The 19,432-nt window shown below is 37.2% G+C and overlaps 2 protein-coding genes across 2 annotated transcripts in view; both read left to right on the forward strand.

The window, feature by feature from the left end:
• rxrga (retinoid x receptor, gamma a) overlaps positions 1-7,040 on the forward strand; it is a 13,601-nt gene extending 6,561 nt beyond the window's left edge. The window contains exons 4-10 of the mRNA XM_058412899.1: positions 1-119; positions 509-669; positions 3,652-3,781; positions 3,967-4,099; positions 4,916-5,007; positions 5,425-5,530; positions 6,656-7,040. The exon at positions 1-119 is cut by the window's left edge and continues 61 nt beyond it. Of these exons, the coding sequence (XP_058268882.1) occupies positions 1-119; positions 509-669; positions 3,652-3,781; positions 3,967-4,099; positions 4,916-5,007; positions 5,425-5,530; positions 6,656-6,803 (889 nt within the window). The 3' untranslated portion in view covers positions 6,804-7,040. The remainder of the gene's footprint in view (positions 120-508; positions 670-3,651; positions 3,782-3,966; positions 4,100-4,915; positions 5,008-5,424; positions 5,531-6,655) is intronic.
• A 6,995-nt stretch (positions 7,041-14,035) lies between these two features.
• prg4a (proteoglycan 4a) lies at positions 14,036-19,394 on the forward strand. Its single transcript, XM_058413467.1, has 13 exons — positions 14,036-14,108; positions 14,856-14,972; positions 15,170-15,283; positions 15,553-15,600; positions 15,714-15,752; positions 16,029-16,142; positions 16,593-16,799; positions 17,013-17,102; positions 17,547-17,686; positions 18,018-18,174; positions 18,313-18,411; positions 18,793-18,918; positions 19,234-19,394. Exons 1-13 carry the CDS (start codon positions 14,036-14,038, stop codon positions 19,338-19,340), a joined length of 1,431 nt encoding a protein of 476 aa, XP_058269450.1. The 3' UTR covers positions 19,341-19,394.
• Positions 19,395-19,432: the final 38 nt, after the last annotated feature.

Here is a 19,432-nt window from a genome sequence, read left to right on the forward strand (position 1 = left end):
GAAGGACCTGACCTACACATGCCGGGACAGTAAGGAGTGTTTAATAGATAAGCGCCAGAGGAACCGCTGTCAGTACTGCCGCTATCAGAAATGCCTGGCAATGGGAATGAAGAGAGAAGGTGAGGCCTCCACAGACACCTGGGCAACAGTCTCAGGACTTTTACTTATTAATCTTCATTCAAACCAGCTAAACTTTGCATTGGTTTATTTGTGATCTTCAAAAATGTTATTTTAATGCAATCCAAGTCAAAAATGAAATGTTTCATCTGAGTGCATCAGATTAAAAACGTCCCATTTGTCTCATTAGCAACAGTCCCATTCCATCTTACAGAGATTTAATGTGTTTTTTTGTTTATTTGTTTGTTTGTTTTTTACAAAAACCTGTGCTTTTAATAATACATTTTTTAAATACAAAAAATAAAACTGAAACAATATTTTAACTAAGCGTTGTGTGAATAGAAGGTCCTCAAAAGGATGTTTGTGTGTGTGTGTGTGTGTGTGTGTGTAGCTGTGCAGGAAGAAAGGCAACGGGGTCGAGATAAAAATGACAATGAGGTGGATTCCAGCAGCAGTTTAAATGAAGAAATGCCAGTGGAGAAGATTTTAGATGCTGAATTATCTGTGGAGCCAAAAACAGACACCTACATCCAGAGTAATGCAGACAACTCAGTAAGAAAACAACTCTACTCCTGTTTCACAACAAATACAGGGCTTTTACATACAGGCAGTTTTATATATATATATATATATATATATATATATATGATCTGAATCACTGACTTACATTTTAATATATTTAATATATACTACCAGTCAAAAGTTTGGACACACCTTCTAATTCAATGTTTTTTGTTAGGGATTTATTTTCTACACTCTAGAACAATACTGGAGATTTCAAAATTATGAAATAACACACATGGACGTAAGTAATCCATATGTAATGACAACAAAAAACAGTCAGTTGTTATTTTAAGACACGAAGGTCAGATTTTCTGGAATAGTTCTTGCAAGGACAGTCTTGTCAAGTGCATTTGCAAAACCCATCAAGCACCATGATGAAACTGGCTCACATGAAGACCATCCCAGTAAAGCAAGACCAAAACTGACCTCTGCTGCAGAGGAGAAGTTCATTTAGAGTTACCAGCCTCAGAAATCACCAATTAACAGCACCTCAGATTAGAGGCGTTATGAAGGCTTTACAGAGCATCAGTAGCAGACATATCTCAATATCAACTGTTCAAAGGACATTATTGTGGATTTCGGCCGCCTTCAGCATTGTTTTACAATGTAGAAAGAAATAAACATCAGGAAAGACCATGGAATTGTGTCCAAACTTTTGACTGGTAGTGTATTTTTCCTTGAATGTGTATTAATTTATTCCCAATAGTCTATTCTCTACATTTCATAGCTATTCTCTTGGTTGTGCTGCTTCCAGTAGTGTATATTTATGATAAGAGTATTTATCCAATCATATTTCAGCCAGTGGCTGACATCATGTGTTGCCAGGGTGAAAGAAATCTGCCTTAAGGCCTTCAGTATCAATAGTGCAGGCGCCCGTAGCTTAAAATAAGTGGCAATGAAATTGTTACATTAACCAATCAGATTTCGAGTTGGCGTCACTGGGGCCATATTTCCCATCCTTTGATTGGATAATTGGAGTAGTCAGAGGCAGCAAACCCCACAAACTAAATAAAATATACATATATTTTAACTCACAATGGCTGACGAGAAGAAATCAATTTGGTGAAAGCCAGTGAAGGCCTAGGTGTGAAATGCACGGCCCACCACTGATATATACACTATATTGCCAAAAGTATTCGCTCACCCATCCAAATAATCAGAATCAGGTGTTCCAATCACTTCCATGGCCATGGGTGTATAAAATCAAGCACCTAGGCATGCAGACTGTTTTTACAAACATTTGTGAAAGAATGGGTCGCTCTCAGGAGCTCAGTGAATTCCAGCGTGGAACTGTGATAGGATGCCACCTGTGCAACAAATCCAGTCGTGAAATTTCCTCGCTCCTAAATATTCCACAGTCAACTGTCAGCTGTATTATAAGAACGTGGAAGTGTTTGGGAATGACAGCAACTCAGCCACGAAGTGGTAGGCCACGTAAACTGACGGAGCGGGGTCAGCGGATGCTGAGGCGCATAGTGCGAAGAGGTCGCCAACTTTCTGCAGAGTCAATCGCTACAGACCTCCAAACTTCATGTGGCCTTCAGATTAGCTCAAGAACAGTGCGCAGAGAGCTTCATGGAATGGGTTTCCATGGCCGAGCAGCTGCATCCAAGCCATACATCACCAAGTGCAACGCAAAGCGTCGGATGCAGTGGTGTAAAGCACGCCGCCACTGGACTCTAGAGCAGTGGAGACGCGTTCTCTGGAGTGACGAATCGCGCTTCTCCATCTGGCAATCTGATGGACGAGTCTGGGTTTGGTGGTTGCCAGGAGAACGGTACTTGTCTGACTGCATTGTGCCAAGTGTAAAGTTTGGTGGAGGGGGATTATGGTGTGGGGTTGTTTTTGAGGAGCTGGGCTTGGCCCCTTAGTTCCAGTGAAAGGAACTCTGAATGCTTCAGCATACCAAGACATTTTGGACAATTCCATGCTCCCAACTTTGTGGGAACAGTCTGGAGCTGGCCCCTTCCTCTTCCAACATGACTGTGCACCAGTGACCAAAGCAAGGTCCATAAAGACATGGATGACAGAGTCTGGTGTGGATGAACTTGACTGGCCTGCACAGAGTCCTGACCTCAACCTGATAGAACACCTTTGGGATGAATTAGAGCGGAGACTGAGAGCCAGGCCTTCTCGTCCAACATCAGTGTGTGACCTCACAAATGCGCTTCTGGAAGAATGGTCAAAAATTCCCATAAACACACTCCTAAACCTTGTGGACAGCCTTCCCAGAAGAGTTGAAGCTGTTATAGCTGCAAAGGGCGGACCGACGTCATATTGAACCCTATGGATTAGGAATGGGATGTCACTTAAGTTCATATGCGAGTCAAGGGAGGTGAGCGAATACTTTTGGCAATATAGTGTATATATATATTAGGAAGTAAAATCTTGAAATAATTTAGTATAATAATTTTTCGAAATTCTTTTTTTTTACTAATATATTTGTAATTAAAGTTACACCTATTTCTAGAGATATTTACTTATTTTAAGCTTGAATGGTTTTATTCTATAATTTTATCATTTAATATTTAATAAGATTAATACAATTAATAATTTAATCATTTAATGAATTTGCATCTTATTTGCTTCTGCCATTGATATCTGCAATAGAATAAAGAAAACTAGAATTTAGGGATAGTAATAGGTTCAATAATCATATGTTTGCATAGAAACAATATATAAAGAGAAGTATTTGTCACGTTTCTTTATTTCTTCATTATACACATGGCAATATAAAAGTTTTTGCAGTGCACATACTTCTCTTACATTCACATTAAAATGATCGCTTCATCTCCCACTCACACAAAATACCCTCAGTAACAAGCTTCACACTCATTTCTACACTGAGAGCCCTTCAGTGCCTCAGACATAAAGAGTTAGGATTTGAAATGTAGAGAATACTGATCTACATTGTGGTACTTGGTTCTTTGTCACATGTTTCTGATAAGAATGTTCTCTGGTTTCTGACAGACTAACGATCCTGTCACCAACATCTGCCAGGCAGCTGATAAACAACTCTTCACCCTGGTGGAGTGGGCAAAACGCATCCCTCACTTCTCACAGCTACCTCTGGATGACCAGGTCATCCTCCTACGAGCCGGTCAGTAAAGTTATTCTGTCCACAGTAACACAGGGACAATATTGTTAGATGAGCTTTAGGTCACAGGGTTAAGGTCAAACATGTTAGGTAGCAGTGTTTAATAACTCATGTAGCTGTCTTCGGAAGTGTCTGATGAGTGTGTGTACTGTATGTGTGTGTGTGTGTGTGTGTGTTTATGTGTCCAGGCTGGAACGAGCTGCTCATTGCATCGTTCTCTCATCGCTCTGTGTCAGTGAAGGATGGTATTGTGTTAGGCACAGGGCTTCATGTCCATCGCAACAGCGCCCACACTGCAGGAGTGGGGTCCATCTTTGACAGGTCTGATCCACACACACACACACACACACACACACACACACATACAGTATACACACTCATCAGCCACTTCAGATTATTATTATTTGCCTTCTGTTTCTAAGTATCTGATCTCTAGTGTCTGTCCTGTCTACTTTACAGTTTCTTGTACACAGTATGATGTGTCTAGGGCACAGTTTCTTCTTGTGTCTGATCTATAGAATCTGTAGTGTCTGATTTCTAGACTTTAATGACTTTAAATAGTCATTTAATTACTTTATTTTCTAGTCTAGTCTCTCTTTTTTGGATATATCTTGTCTTTGATCCCTTTAGTAAAGTAGTTCTTTACTGTCTTATCCCCAGTGCCCAACTGTCCAATCTTTTTCATGTCTAATCAATAACATCTGCTCTCTCTCATATATATATATATATATATATATATATATATATATATATATATATATAAAGTTTACTCTTATGTCTAATCTTTGTAGTGTCTGATATCTTGCATCTGATTTCTTGTATAAAATCTTGTGTGTGATGTCTGATTTTAAAACTCTGGGTTTTCTAGTAACTAATCTCTCCACTGTCTGAACTCTTAAGCATATTTTCTCTAATATTTGATGTCTGATTTTGCTAGTGTGTGTGTGTGTGTGTGTGTGTGTCTGTCTATAGTGTCCAATCTATCTAATGTCTGATGTGTTTCAGCCCTGGTGTCTAATCTCTTTAGCGTCTGTGTCTCAGATCTAGTGTCTGTTCTCTCTAATGAGGGATGGATTTAAGGTCTTGTAGCTGATCTCTGTAGTGTCTGATCTCTCCATCTGATTGCTGTATCTGCAGGGTTCTTTCTGAGCTGGTGTCTAAAATGAAGGACATGCAGATGGACAAGACGGAGCTGGGCTGCCTCAGAGCCATCGTTCTCTTCAACCCAGGTAACAATTTATCACTAAACAGATCTAACCTTTAATAATCTTATACTAATATGATTAATAGCACACCTACATAAAGCCACTGAGATCAGCCTGAATCACATTTATATATGATATGAATTGGGTCAGTAGTCTTTAGCAATTTAATAAATAGACAAATAATCATCATATGAACATTTGGTGTCTAATTACCTGGAATATTTGCATACATCCTGTCTGTGTTTATTCCACACATCATGACCCACATGGTGCCTGAAAAACTGCAAAAACAGTGTTAGAAATATGACAAGATTTTTAATAGAAATATTTAAAAATATCTGGATCACATTTAAATGATACATTAAATTATAATAAATTAAATTAATTAAATTTTTATATTAATGCTAATACGAGGTACATTTTTGCTGAATCTCACCATAGATGCCAAAGGATTATCCAGTCCATCTGAGGTAGAGGCACTGAGGGAAAAAGTTTACGCCTCACTGGAGTCATACACCAAGAGCAAATATCCAGACCAGCCGGGCAGGTGAGACTTCTACTGCTATTACTGCTACTATAATAATAATAATAATAATAATAATAATAATAATAATAATAATATAGAACATTTTTTATAATACTAGCACTGATAAAATGGTATTTTGTATTTGACTGTGAAATAGCTTCAGTTTGTGTGTGTGTGTGTGTGTGTGTGTGTGTAAGAAAGAGAGAGAGAGAGAGAGAGAGAGAGAGAAATAAGCTTTCACCCCTCAAAAGAATGAGTGTGTTATTCTAAACTTCAAAGTAGATGACAACACGTCTATGAAGGGTTTATGCACTGGATGTTTTGTTTGAGCTGCAGACAGTGTGTTAAACTGCTATTTGCAGACACAGAAGTGTGTTTGATTTCTTTCCCAGTTTTAATCAACCCCATATAAACAGCGTAATCATTTCAAGCTTGTTATTCCGGAAATACAGAAAAATTCAGTTGTTGTGTAGTGATGAGAGTGAAGGACGTCAGTGGTGTCCTGAATAAGGGGTTAAATTCCACAGTCATGTATAGATAGTGGTTGATGAGACACCACATTCAAGACAAGCTGTATCATTTTTAATGTATAATACAGAACGTCCATTAGTGGATGATTAAGTACACAGTAATTTAGCTCAGAGAAACCAGCTTTACCTCATTTACTTTGATTGATTTGACTGTTAGGTCATTTTTTAATCAAAGAGACAGACAGACAGACAGACAGACAGACAGACAGACAGACAGATAGATAGATAGATAGATAGATAGATAGATAGATAGATAGATAGATAGATAGATAGATAGATAGATAGATAGATAGATAGATAGATCACCTTATTCAAAGTATACAAATAGTAATTTAGCATTAGCAATCAAATGAAAATAAAAAATAATAAGTGCTGTTTATTCATATAACATACAGAATATCCACTGATAGATTTTCTGCATTTTGTCATTTCTTCAGCTATATCTATTCTGTGGATAGAGAGAAACACTGATTGTCACACATTATATTAGTAAAAAATGATGAAATATTGTTTAGTAATCACTGCAGCTTAAAGACATGATGAAGAAAGATTGTGGAAATGGACTTTTTGTGTGTTTTGTTTAACCCTTTGCTGTGTGTGGACTCGTTTGCTGCAGGTTTGCGAAGCTCCTGCTGCGTCTTCCTGCTCTTCGCTCCATCGGCCTCAAGTGTCTAGAGCATCTTTTCTTCTTCAAGCTCATTGGCGACACACCCATAGACACGTTCCTCATGGAGATGCTGGAAGCTCCACACCAAGTCACGTGATGTTAATGATGCCTTTTAGCTTGTAAATATCCACCTCATACACTGATCTTCTTTTCTATTAATGTTCAAACCAAGGACTTTTTAATTGCTCTTAACCAACACTGAGTATTCATTTTAATTTTGTATATAGATTTCACGACTACTGTAGTACAAAGTGATTCGGATCAGTGTGAAATTGTGTAAACTGCCCTGTATTTTGTAATGTTATGTATAAAGAATAAAAAATTTGTTTAATTATCCGGTGTTTTCTGCTCAAGGAAACTGCTTTTCTGTATTGAGGAATGATTAAACAGCCATAATTCCACAGTGGAAGGACAGGCTGTGAACGCTAATATGAAGGATAATATGAGATATTTTTTTCTTCTCTTCATTAGTGGTTCAAAGCAACATTTAGAGAAACAGTGAATTAAGAAAAACACCATTTTGGCAACACAGCGTATGGTTTTTTCACCACAGACGGAATAAAATTTTCACCTGCAATTAACTTCTCATTGTTTGTCAAGCTCGGGTTTCTGTATGTATGGAGTTTAACATGTTTTCACTGGACTCCTCTGGATTCTCTGCTTCCCAACAAATGGGAATCGTCAGATTGTCTTCGGGAAATTTTCCTTAGGTGTGAATGGAGTGTGTGTCTGTGTATGTGTGTGTTTCTGAGCCACAGAACATTTCGTTATGTCATGTTATTATCATTCGGCTGTGTTTACGTCATAAAAATGTGCTTATGAACAATTTTGGATGTTAAAATATTTCACACAGTAATCACAAATGTCGTACATAATACTTACAAATCTTATACTAAATATACTTATTTATAAATATACTTAAATATACTTAATATATATTTAATATACTAAATATATCTTATAATAAATATACTTCATTTAAAATGATTTTAATAGATAAATTGCCTTTTCTTGTTTCTTGTTTAATAAATAATATGGCTTCTTTAAATGAAAAAAAAATGTCTTAGCAAGTAAAAATATCTACATTTATCTATTTCTACATTTATCTAGTTCAATTAACCAAATCTAAGATTATTAAACCTATTTCTGGACACTTTTGGCTAGTTTCAAGCTTTAAATTTTCTCAGCAGATTATTATAAGTTAATAAGTTAATTAATTTCTACAAAGAAACAAGATCATCTGCAAATAAATAAAAAGTTTAATAGTAAAATATGTCTGGAAATAGGCTTAATAATTTTATATGTAATTATATTTGGTTTATTGTAATCTTATAACAGGAAATTGCCCAGATGTTGTGTAACAAAAATCAGTTTGTGGATAAGAATGGAAACCTGGGCCTGAACAGATGTCTGTCTTGTTTATCAGACTGATAGACCGCCTGAGCAGTTCAGCATGTGTTTTAGTAAAACGGGGAAAGTAGTAGACAGTAGCCACACGTCTGGACTGCAGCATTCGACTGTGTTAAAGCTCATAACTATAACAGAAGGTTTCAATAATCAGAACAATGTGCTCCTTGGTGTGGCACGCCACATTTTCATTAGAAAGACATTACCTCAGCAAAGGCAATAGCCCACAAAGCGGATGTCTTCCCTCACACGTACGTTTATTCTTCACACGCACTCTTTTTACTGCTCTAGTAAAAATACTATTACATCATTATAAAGCTGTGTCACTCGAGAAACACCGAAAACAATATTTCATTTAGGCAGCTGTTTTGTACATGTTGGTTAATTACACAATTCCTGTCATTAAAAAATCCTCATCTACTTTCACTCTTTGTGCTTGAGGAACTCATTATTATGCCAATATCTGATACAGCCTCAGCTCCAGTCAAGAAGAAACCAGAGCAATATTTCTTTCCTTAAAGATTTTTCTTTGATATCTCAGGAAATTTAATAGTGTGTCTCACATGTGTTTTGTGTATGTTTATTTATATCAGCTATGTCTGAAATATTCCTTCTAAATTCCTTGATAGAATGAGACAAAAATTGGATAGTTTTTGAGATTTGAATTATGATATAGATAATGAGATGAGATGAGATGAGATGAGATTTGATAAGACAAGACTTTATTGATCCCACACCGGGTAAATTCAGTGATATAGAACAGAGGTCAAAGAAGATTCAACAAAGTGACAAATGAAGTGACAATGCAAAATATAAAAGGTCAGATAAAATATATATACACACACACACCAATCAGGCATATCATTATGATCACCTGCATAATATTGTGTTGGTCCCCCTTTTGCTGCCAAAACAGACCTGACCTGTGCTGTGGTATCTGGCACCAAGATGTTAGCAGCAGATCCTTTAAGTCCTCTAAGTTGTGAGGTGGGGCCTCCACAGATTGGACTTGTTTGTCCAGAACATCCTACAGATGCTGGACTGGATTGAGATCTAGGGAATTTGGAGGCCAAGTCAACACTTTAAACTCGTTGTTGTGCTAATCAAACCATTCCTGAACCATTTTTGCTTTGTGGCACGGTGCATTATCCTGCTGAAAGAGGTCACAGCCATCAGGGAATACCGTTTCCATGAAAGGGTGTACATGGTCTGCAACAGTGCTTAGGTAGGTGGTAGGTGTCAAAGTAACATCCACATGGATGGCAGGACCCAAGAATTCCCAGCAGAACGTTGCCCAAAGCATGACACTGCCTCCACCGCTTGCCTTCTTCCCATAGTGCATCCTGGTGTTCACTTACTGACAAATATTTCCCACCTACTAACAGGTGCCATGATGAGGAGATAATCAGTGTTATTCACTTCACCTATCAGTGGTCAGTGGTCATAATTTAATTTAAATAATTTAATTTTTTTATTTTTTTATTTAATTTTTAAATTATTTAATGCCTATGCCTATGCCTATACATATATATATATATATATATATATATATATATATATATATATATATATATATAGGCATTGGCATATATATCTGTGTGTGTGTGCAGTATATATGTATATTACAATTATTAATTAAACCATTAACACTTAGCATCCCTTGAGCACAAGCTAAACACTTCACACACATATGTCTTTGTAATTTTCTGATATATAGCATACAAAAATATATTAATTGTGCAAAAGGACACCATAATAACTCAGAAATTATGAACAGCCCTTTTGGCAGATATCACAGCTTGCCAAGACTTTTGTACCCAGCTAAAGAGTCTGAATTTTCACCCACACATCCGTGCAGAACACTTCTAGTTCTGAGATCATCTTGGACCGTCTTGTATGGACAGCATACTCATTTCTACTTAAATATTTTCAGTGATGTTCAAGACAGGCTGACGGTGAAGTAGTTCTTTGTGAAAGTTGAGATCATTCTTTTGTTTCAGCATTCAGTTTCCCGAGTGTCTATATACATTGTTCTTCAACAACTTGCTGCTATTTACCAGAATCGATTCCTCCATCTGCTTGTGCTTGTGACAACCCCAAAGCATAACAGTTTCTGGTTAATCAACTCCACATCTATATACATTACTATAATGGAACTTTATTTATAATCACATTCTTGAGTCTGGTTCCTCTCAAGGTTTCTCAGCGAGTTTTTTCTGCAACCGATGCCTTTGGCTTGCTCATGAGAGATAAATATAAATGAATTTTATCTTCTATATTTTTATATAAAGCTGCTCTGAGATTGTGTTCATTCAAGCTCTACAGAAATGCAACTGATTTAACAGATTCACTTAAAAACAGAATGTTCATCAAATGTTGTTTCTTTATTCTCTAAATATATCTTTGATAATTCCAGCCAGTTACTTCTTAAGTAAAAACCTTGTGTTGCCAATTTTTTTTATTTTTTGCGTACATCAATGGTGACATTTGTGAGGAGGTCACAGGTATGGGTTCTTTCTGATGACTCTTCCATGCAGATCATGTTTGTGCTAGCAATGCTACAGAGTAGAGCTATGCACCACAGTATCAGCTAAGCCTTCTTGCAGGTCTTTACTGTGATATAAGGGTTGTTCTTTCTTTATCCTTTCAGCATACAGGCAGTTCAATCTGTCAGATTGCTTGGTCTTCTAGATCTTGCCTTGACTTCCATAGTTCATCTTAACTGCCTTTTCTTAATTACATTTTGGAAAGTGGAAATTGTGAGTTGGTGCTTTGACATCTTTTTATAGCCTAGAAATCTATCTTCTAGCAAATTATATTTAGACAAAAATCTTAGTCATATGATTTGGTAGAGGGTTAAACAGGGATCAAGAAGGCTTTTGGATATTACTGATAGACCAGTGCCCTGTGATGGACTGTGCAACCTGTCCAGGGTCCAGTACCCCTACCTTTTGCCCAGTGTGTGCTGGGATAGGCTCCAGTAGATCCCCGTGACCCTAATTAGGAATAAATCGGGTATAGAAAATGGATGGATGGATAATAGACCAGTTATTTTAACAGCGTGCATTGTTCGTGTCCAGAAAAGTCAAAGGGTTTTTTTGTTGTTCTTCTTGTTGGTTTAAATCCTTGTCTGACTTCAAATCCAATACCACATAAGAACCAATAAAATCATTTAAATGAGGATTCAATAAAACACTTTAAGATATGGTAGAATGAGTACATCTGTGTGAGTGGGAGACAAAAGCTTCATTCAGCCCCAGAACATTCTCACAGTCTCACCTCAACCATGTGAACAGGCCTGAAGTGAAGATAAAGGTCAGCAGAATATGATTGTAAAAGGCAGGGTCAGGGTGGTAATGAAAACCATTCTGACCACACAATGTGAGAATCCAGTCTGATCTTTGAAGGTCACATGAAGGATTCTGAAGAGTGCAGGCTCATTTGAACTGGAGACACTTATTAAACTGACCAGTATTGCGCATGCAGGCTTGTAATCCTTGTGTAAATTCGGCTTTACTGTCTTAGCGATACTAATGACAGGAAAATGTGAACGCTTTCAGACTGCGTGACATTTCACTTTATTTTTTTAATTTCATGATATAAAAATGCTTGAAAAGTTAGGGTTTAAAGATAATACCTGGAATACTGAGAAATTCTACAACACCCCTTGAAGATGTTAATACAAGATTTGTGTATGCATATGAGATATCTTTTTGACCTTTTGGGTATAACTGACTAATCCCCAACAATAAAATTAAATGTTTCATTCATTAAAGAGCCAGAATGTTTCATTTTGGTTGCTGAGGTTAGGTTTACGGTCAGATTTAGGTGTAGAATTGCATTAATTAGATGTCAATGGAAGGTCCACACAAGGACAACATAAGACAAATGTGTGTGTGTGTGTGTGTGTTTGAGTGGGTGGTGTGTGTGTGTGTGTAGGAGGCCAGTCTTTGCATCACCGTGGTTTAATCAGACTGTGGTGGTTAATTACACAATGTCCTTGTCCAGTCGAGAAATCCAGCTGCTCAGTGCTATATAAGGGACAAAAGTGCAGCAGAAAGAAACACTTGACAAGATCACCTGCAGGTAAGGACTACGATCTATCTCCATTATCCAGTTACACAGTTAATATACTGAACCAGTTAAAAAATGTTTGTAGATCTGATTTTTCATATTAATGTGAAATAGATTTTCATATAGAATTGTTGTTGCCTGTGTATGAATTTATTTCTGTAATAAAATAAAATAAAATAAAATAAAAATATTACAATTCAATATGACCATTACAAAATTAAATATAATATTACCATTGTAAATTAAAATATAACAAATACAACATAACATAACATTTTATTTAGAAGGTAACACTTTATATATAAGACAATAAATTAATGGTTTATTAAAGTTACAAATAAATACAGCATTTTTTTTTTGCCAGGCTTAAATGCTTATTGGTAACTTATTTATGTTTTCATATTGTTGTTGTTGTATCTTTTCTTAACAACTGTTTAATAATTAATGAATTAAATTATTTATTGGGAAAATAAATATTAATTATTTATTAGCAATTATAATTTTTTAAATTATTTTATATATTATTTTTTTAGCAAACATTATAGTAACACTAATCATGCTCTTAATTTACTCTCAGCAGAAAGAGTTTTATAACATTAATAAGGATTTATAACCAGTTATAACTGTAGACTCATAGTACCTAAATGTAGAACCTCATAAGTGAATTCCATGAATGCCGCCTGAATGATTTTGGTACAGTATTATATTATATATTATTGTATTATATATAGTAGAGTCATTACTGTGCAGCTTATACTGCGTAAAACAGGTTATTCAGTTAGAGTTCATTTAATATGGGTTTTCCTCAAGTAATTGACAATAACACTATTTACAGAACATAACATTACAGAGTAGATATTAAAGAAGAACAGATAAGGCTTACAGTATCCATCCATTCATCCATCTATCCGTCTATACCCGCTTATTCCCAATTAGGGTCACGGGGGTCTGCTGGAGCCTATCCCAGCGCACATAGGGCACATCTGGACACTTATTAGCTCTGAATGTAGTCAAATCAAGAAGCTTTTATTGGCATTTCAACCATATATAGTTGACGCACTACATAGTGAAATGAGACAAGGATTCTCCAGGAACATGGTGCTATATAAAACAACATAACAACATATGGCCACAGAACAAAACAGCAACACAGAGCTAAGGACAGAAGCTAAGGACAGAAAAGTTATCCTAGCTACATAAAGTGCAACGTGTGCTACCTGGTGCAAGACAGTGCAAACAGACAATACTCACAACAGTACAGGACACATAGCGCAGAAAAATGTGCAAAATATTGCATAAAATTCATAAAACTTTCTCTATGTTATTTCTCATCTAAAGAAGGTTTGTAGAAAGCAAGAACCCTTTGACCACTGGATCATTTTTAAATGTAAAGTTTATATAACAACTTATAAAAAGCCAGAAATTATTCTATGACGTCTTTAAAAGCTGTGAAAAATAACATAACATGTATATTCCTCAGTGTAAAATGCTAATAAATCACGAATCTTCTCGTCTTACACATATGCTATTTCGTAGCTTTGAGGTCTTTGTGGAACGTGGTTAAAATAAAGAAACCACTTCTATGAGTAGTTCTGTCTAAACATTTCCAGTTGTGGTACAAGCCTTATAAATGACCTTCACAGAGAAGCAGGAGGTTTCAGACAGAAACATCTTCATCAGAAGTGCTTTAATATCTAGACACTTTATGTACTTTGTAATTCTAAAACCTCTGTATTTCATTTTGAAGTACACTGACGATGCGATTTCTATTTATTTACTTCCTTTCCTAGATTCTGTTGTTTGGATCACTCAGTGTGGACAGTGAAGAGGTTGAAAGCGAGTGTCACAATGGCCGTGTGGACTCTGATTAGCTCTGTGCTGCTAACAGCCTGCGTCCTGCTGCAGCGTTGTGCTGCTCAAAGTCAGTCCCGTTCTTTACCTTCTTCCCATTCTTTACCTAAAGCATCACACTGTGTTTTCCTTTTCAAAAAAATGTTTCCGGAAACCAGACCATCTTTCTGTCCTGAGCATTTATCAAGCAGAGTAAAGGGCAAGAAAACTACATATAGAGTTGACTTTTACATGGAGGACATCTATTTTTATCAATTTTATATTTCATTAATGTTTTTTTATATTCAGAAAAATTATACCTTAGACTCCTTATTGTACTTTAGATACTTTCTTTCTTTCTTTCTTTCTTTCTTTCTTTCTTTCTTTCTTTCTTTCTTTCTTTCTTTCTTTCTTTCTTTCCTTCTTTCTTCTTAATCAATTTTCTTAATAAAAATTACACCTTATATTTCAATTTGTATTTAATTTTGGATTCTTTCTTTCTTTCTGTCTTTCTTTCATTAATTTTCTTAATTAATTACACATTAGATTTCGTATTTTATTTTTGATTGTTTCTTTCTTTCTTTCTCTCTGTCTTTCTTTCTTTCTTTCTTTCTTTAATCAATTTTCTTTATATTTCAATTAGTATTTCTATTTTCTTTCTTTCTTTCTTTCTTTCCTTCCTTCCTTCCTTCCTTCCTTCCTTCCTTCCTTCCTTCCTTTCTTTCTTTCTTTCTTTCTGGCTGAAAGAAAAGCACTCTTTGGTTGTGCTGATGACATGTTGGACTTGACTGTGAGAGGCAGGTGTTAGATTCAGCGTGTGTTTTATGTTTTTATTTAGCGAGCTGTTTGGGGCGCTGTGGAGAGCCGTTCTCACGTGGGCAGATCTGTACCTGCGATGATGAATGTCTCATTCATAATGAATGCTGCAAGGACTACGAGAATGTCTGTACCTCCAGTAAGACCAGTCTTATTCTATCTATAAATACACACTGTTTGTTACATTAATCTTTTCACTTTTTATTGAATAACTATGTGAGCTAGGATCCAATCCAGGAGCAGTACAGCACCTTTGATATCTTGAGGGTTAAAACTGTTGGTGAGAGCTGTGATGAAGATGAAGATAAACTGAACATGTGTGCTGTCATTTCCCAGGTGGCTCATGCAAGGGTCGATGCCAGGAAGCTTTCAGGAGAGGAAGGGAGTGTGAGTGTGACCCTGACTGCACCCTGTACAACTCCTGCTGTCCAGATTATAGCACACACTGTGGTACGGCATGTTGCTCTCCACTGAGCATTTCTTTAGATTTTATAGCAATCATTTCTCTTTTTTTTACTACTAATATTACCCTGGTTGTTTTAACACAGTTGGCACTGGCATGTGACTCTAATGGATACATCTTTTGTGTCATTAGTAAGACTAACATTACTGTAGAAGAACGTTATTGGTGTAAATAATTATGTCTAGTTATGAATGTGCTTTTATGTTTATGTACTGCAAAAAAAATGCAGCCAGTTAAAGTTAGGCTTTAATTTCAGATATAAACTACAGTGCACCAGAAGTCAGGACCGGCAAAAATACAGGAGGTGCAGTATTACTCTAATATTGTATTGTTAATCAGTTTTAATAAAGTCCTCTTATCACCTGGATGCAGATATGTATATTAAATTGAAGATTTTATTGTCTGGTGTCTATACAGCTTGTGCTAATGGCGAGTTCAGATCAGCGCTCCCTCAAGGTAAGCACATTACAGATGCCAGTGTAGACGGTGAGTTTCATCTCTATGGACAATCCAAAACCCAAAGCACTGTTCAAGCTGTTCACTCTTCATCTGTCATATACCACCATGGGATGATACAGAACTCTTCTTTGACATGATATAAAGCTTATATCTGGACCACATTTGGGTCTAAATTAAAGTTTTCATGTTTGAAAAGTACAACTAGGTATCCTGGTTAAGCTGTGGCAAATATAAGATCCCAACTGCTTATGTCTTCATGTTGCTTTTTCACAGGAGGCAGTGTTGTGGAGCTAGTGCCACTCACTGAAGATCTAGCAGCATCTCCTCTCGCTGATGTTGAGCTTTACCTCCCTCTTCCTCCTGAAAATCCTATAGTAAACACACCAGGTAAGAGCAGTCCTGGACCTTCTCTACACAGGCTTCTTCATTTAAAAATCCCATTTAATGAAGATGTAGAGATGTGATGAACACCTCTTACTGAGATGAATGGCACAGCAGCAGATAGAGATGGTGAGAGGATTTATTGACTGTGTGTCTAAAGAACTGGTCATGGAGTTTTAGATACCACATGTCTCTCAATAACTTTCATCCACTACATTAAAATTAGCTTTAATATTCCTAACAGACAGACTCACTTTGGGTCTTGAGTGTTCTGGTTCCTGGCTGTTCATTCTGCGTACATCCAGACTACTCTGTGTACTCTGTGTCAGCCCGGGGGTCAGCATCAAAGCTTCCTTCCAATCAGGGTTGAAGTGTGAGGTTTTCTCAGCCGAACATGTCTCAAACGATCTGATCTGTAGCTACAACTGTAGCTGTTATTCACTGTATTAAATGCAGGCCCACCCCATGCTGGGACTTCCTCTCCTGGAGAACCCCTCGCCGATGGAAACGGACACGTCCAGATTTCCGTCTCCATCAACGGTCAAGCAAGTGGAGGCAACCCTATTCAACCCTCTGGTCTTTCTGGGCCTTCTGCAGGAAGACCGAGCACACTGACGGACATAGCTCAGGCTCTGGCGGCCGCCAGTACAGCGGGACAGCCACGTAAGTACTGCACCTCTCTCAGAGCTACGTAGTATGGTGTTATAGCACTGTAACATGTAATGGGCTGGTCATCATTCTTTAACCTTATTTAAAAGCAAATAAAACAGCTGGAGTATAATGGAAAACAGATTTGTGTCTCCAGGGATCCTATGTCTAACTGTACTACCAGGAGCTGGATAGCATTAGTAACAACACTTTAAATTTCTCCATTAGAAGATCAGAGCTCTAGCCCGAACCTCTGCAATGGAGCCCCGATCAACGGTGTCGCTTCACAATTCAACGGCTCCATCATTGTTTTCAAAGGTAATTAACCATCGATTCAACGTTTCTGGACACTGCTTGGTATTTGTTTTTTCCTACTGACAAAATTTATATTAAAACGATTTTAACATTTAGCCTTGCTCATATTTGGGAATATTACAGTGGGAAGGTTTGGGTTAATAAAAGAGAATTTAGGTTTGTCTTAAATAAAATTAGAATATGAATTAAAATATACAACTTTAAGAAATTAAGACAAAACGTAATCCTTCAGATAACTTCCAGTTCTTCTACTTTATTCATCAGGTTAAAATGGCCTGAACATAATCTCTACATAGAAATGTTATTAGTAACTAAATAAAAAAAGAAAGAATTTGTACGTTTTTCTCTTTTTTATTAGCAAGAAAACATATAGAGTAAAGCGTTTGACTCAAATATAACAGCAGTTTCTATAACATTGCTGTTTTGGTTCCTCTCCTTCAATCTCAGGTCATTTCTTCTGGCTCCTGGACCCCAAGACCAGAGCAGCCGGTCCTGCACACAGTATTACAGCAGACCTGGGCATTCCCTCGCCTATCGACACCGCCTTTACTCGCTGCAACTGCGAGGGCAAGACCTACATTATCAAGGTCTTCTGTTTTATCTCAGAGATTTCTAGCTAAAATATAAAGGTGTCAAACTTTGCTTTTGTAGGTTCAGTTCAATTTTGGTAATTTCCCTAATTTCAAGCACTTGATTTAGATCAACAGGTTGGTTAACGTGGGTATTTTGTATAGAATAATCACTAAACTGTGCTAAACTAACTTTCCATAATCAAAGCTTCTGAAGTATTAGCACAGAAGGCAATAATACTCTGTCCAGTATAAAATTAGATGTAAATGTTCTGTTGTATGTTCAAATTTGTCCCGCCTTGCCTTATATGGATTCAACAGCTAAACAGTTTTTCTCTCCTCTGCACAGGGTGATAATTACTGGAGCTTTCAGAACGGTGTGAAGGAGCCAGGTTACCCCAGATCTGTGTCTAAGGACTTTGGAGGGCTGTCTGGGAAACTTGTTGCCGCTCTCTCTGCCCCTGCCACCAGGAACAAGCCAGAGACTATTTACTTCTTCAGGAAAGGTGATGTGATGGATCAGGATTCTGAAAAAGAAATATTCATACCTGCACTTTGCCTCAGTCCCATCCTAGATTGAGCTAATGGTACTACATTTAATTTAATGGACACATTGTGTATCAATAATTTTGGTTTTTCTCCAGGAGGTACTGTGCAGAAACTCACCTACCCTGTGGGAAGTGGGCCAACCTGCACTGGGAAGAAAGGAAAGAACCCTGTGACTGCTAAGAATCAGCAACCAGGTGAGGTTTTTCTCCTCTTTTTTTCCCTGTAGGTTTCTTTGTTGTGATTTAAATTACTGCCAGCATTATCATCAGAGCTGCTGCTATAAGACATGAAACATCTGTAGACCAATCAGAGCTACAATATAAAATATAAATAGATGGGGCAGTGGTAGCTCTGGGTTGTTGACTGAAGATCAGGGGTTTCAGGCCCCAGCACCACCAAACTGCCACCGTTGGGCCCTTAAGCAAGGCCCCCAACCCACCCTGCTCTAGGGGCGCTTCATCATGGCTGCTCCGACCCCAACCCCCAAGGAAGGGATATGAGAAGAATGCATTTCACTGTGCAGTAATGTATATGTGACAAATAAATATCTAACATCAACATTTTTCTGACAAAAGCCAAACTGTCCGGAGAGATCAACATTACCCTGAAGTGGAAAGGATTCCCCACCCCGGTGACCTCTGCTCTCTCCATGCCCAACTCAAAGAAACCTGATGGGTTCGATCACTACGTCTTCTCCTGGCGTAAGTTTACTTTTACCCACACAGCAAGCAAAAGCTGGCTATTTCAGTCTAAGCTGGCCATTTCCGTCAAGTGACCACTTAAGAAAATATTAACACTTTTAACAAGGAAGTAGCTTGTATGCATTTGGACCCCTTGTGGATTTTGTTGTTACTGTAAGTCACTGTAGAATTCTACAATAAAATATTAAAAATATTTTTTTTAAATAAAAATAAATAAATAACTAAACACACATCCTCAATCCCCAACCCACTTCATTCAAATACGAGAGAGATCTCTGTAGCTAAGGTGAGTTGTTTCTTTGTCTCTCTTTACAGCTAAAGTCTTCAGCATTAAGATCAGCAACGACAATCCTGTTCTGGCATCTACTGCGAAGCCATCTGCTGAGAATGATATCAAAAACTGGCTCAACTGTCCTCAATAAACAAACCCGAAGCGAAGAAAAACCTGAGCTTCTCGTTCAGCAGCAAGCCACCTTTTATTAGCAAAAACACTGAACAGCTTTATTCATTATTA

Source organism: Hemibagrus wyckioides, linkage group LG17, assembly GCF_019097595.1.
Source record: "Hemibagrus wyckioides isolate EC202008001 linkage group LG17, SWU_Hwy_1.0, whole genome shotgun sequence".
NCBI lineage: Eukaryota > Metazoa > Chordata > Actinopteri > Siluriformes > Bagridae > Hemibagrus > Hemibagrus wyckioides.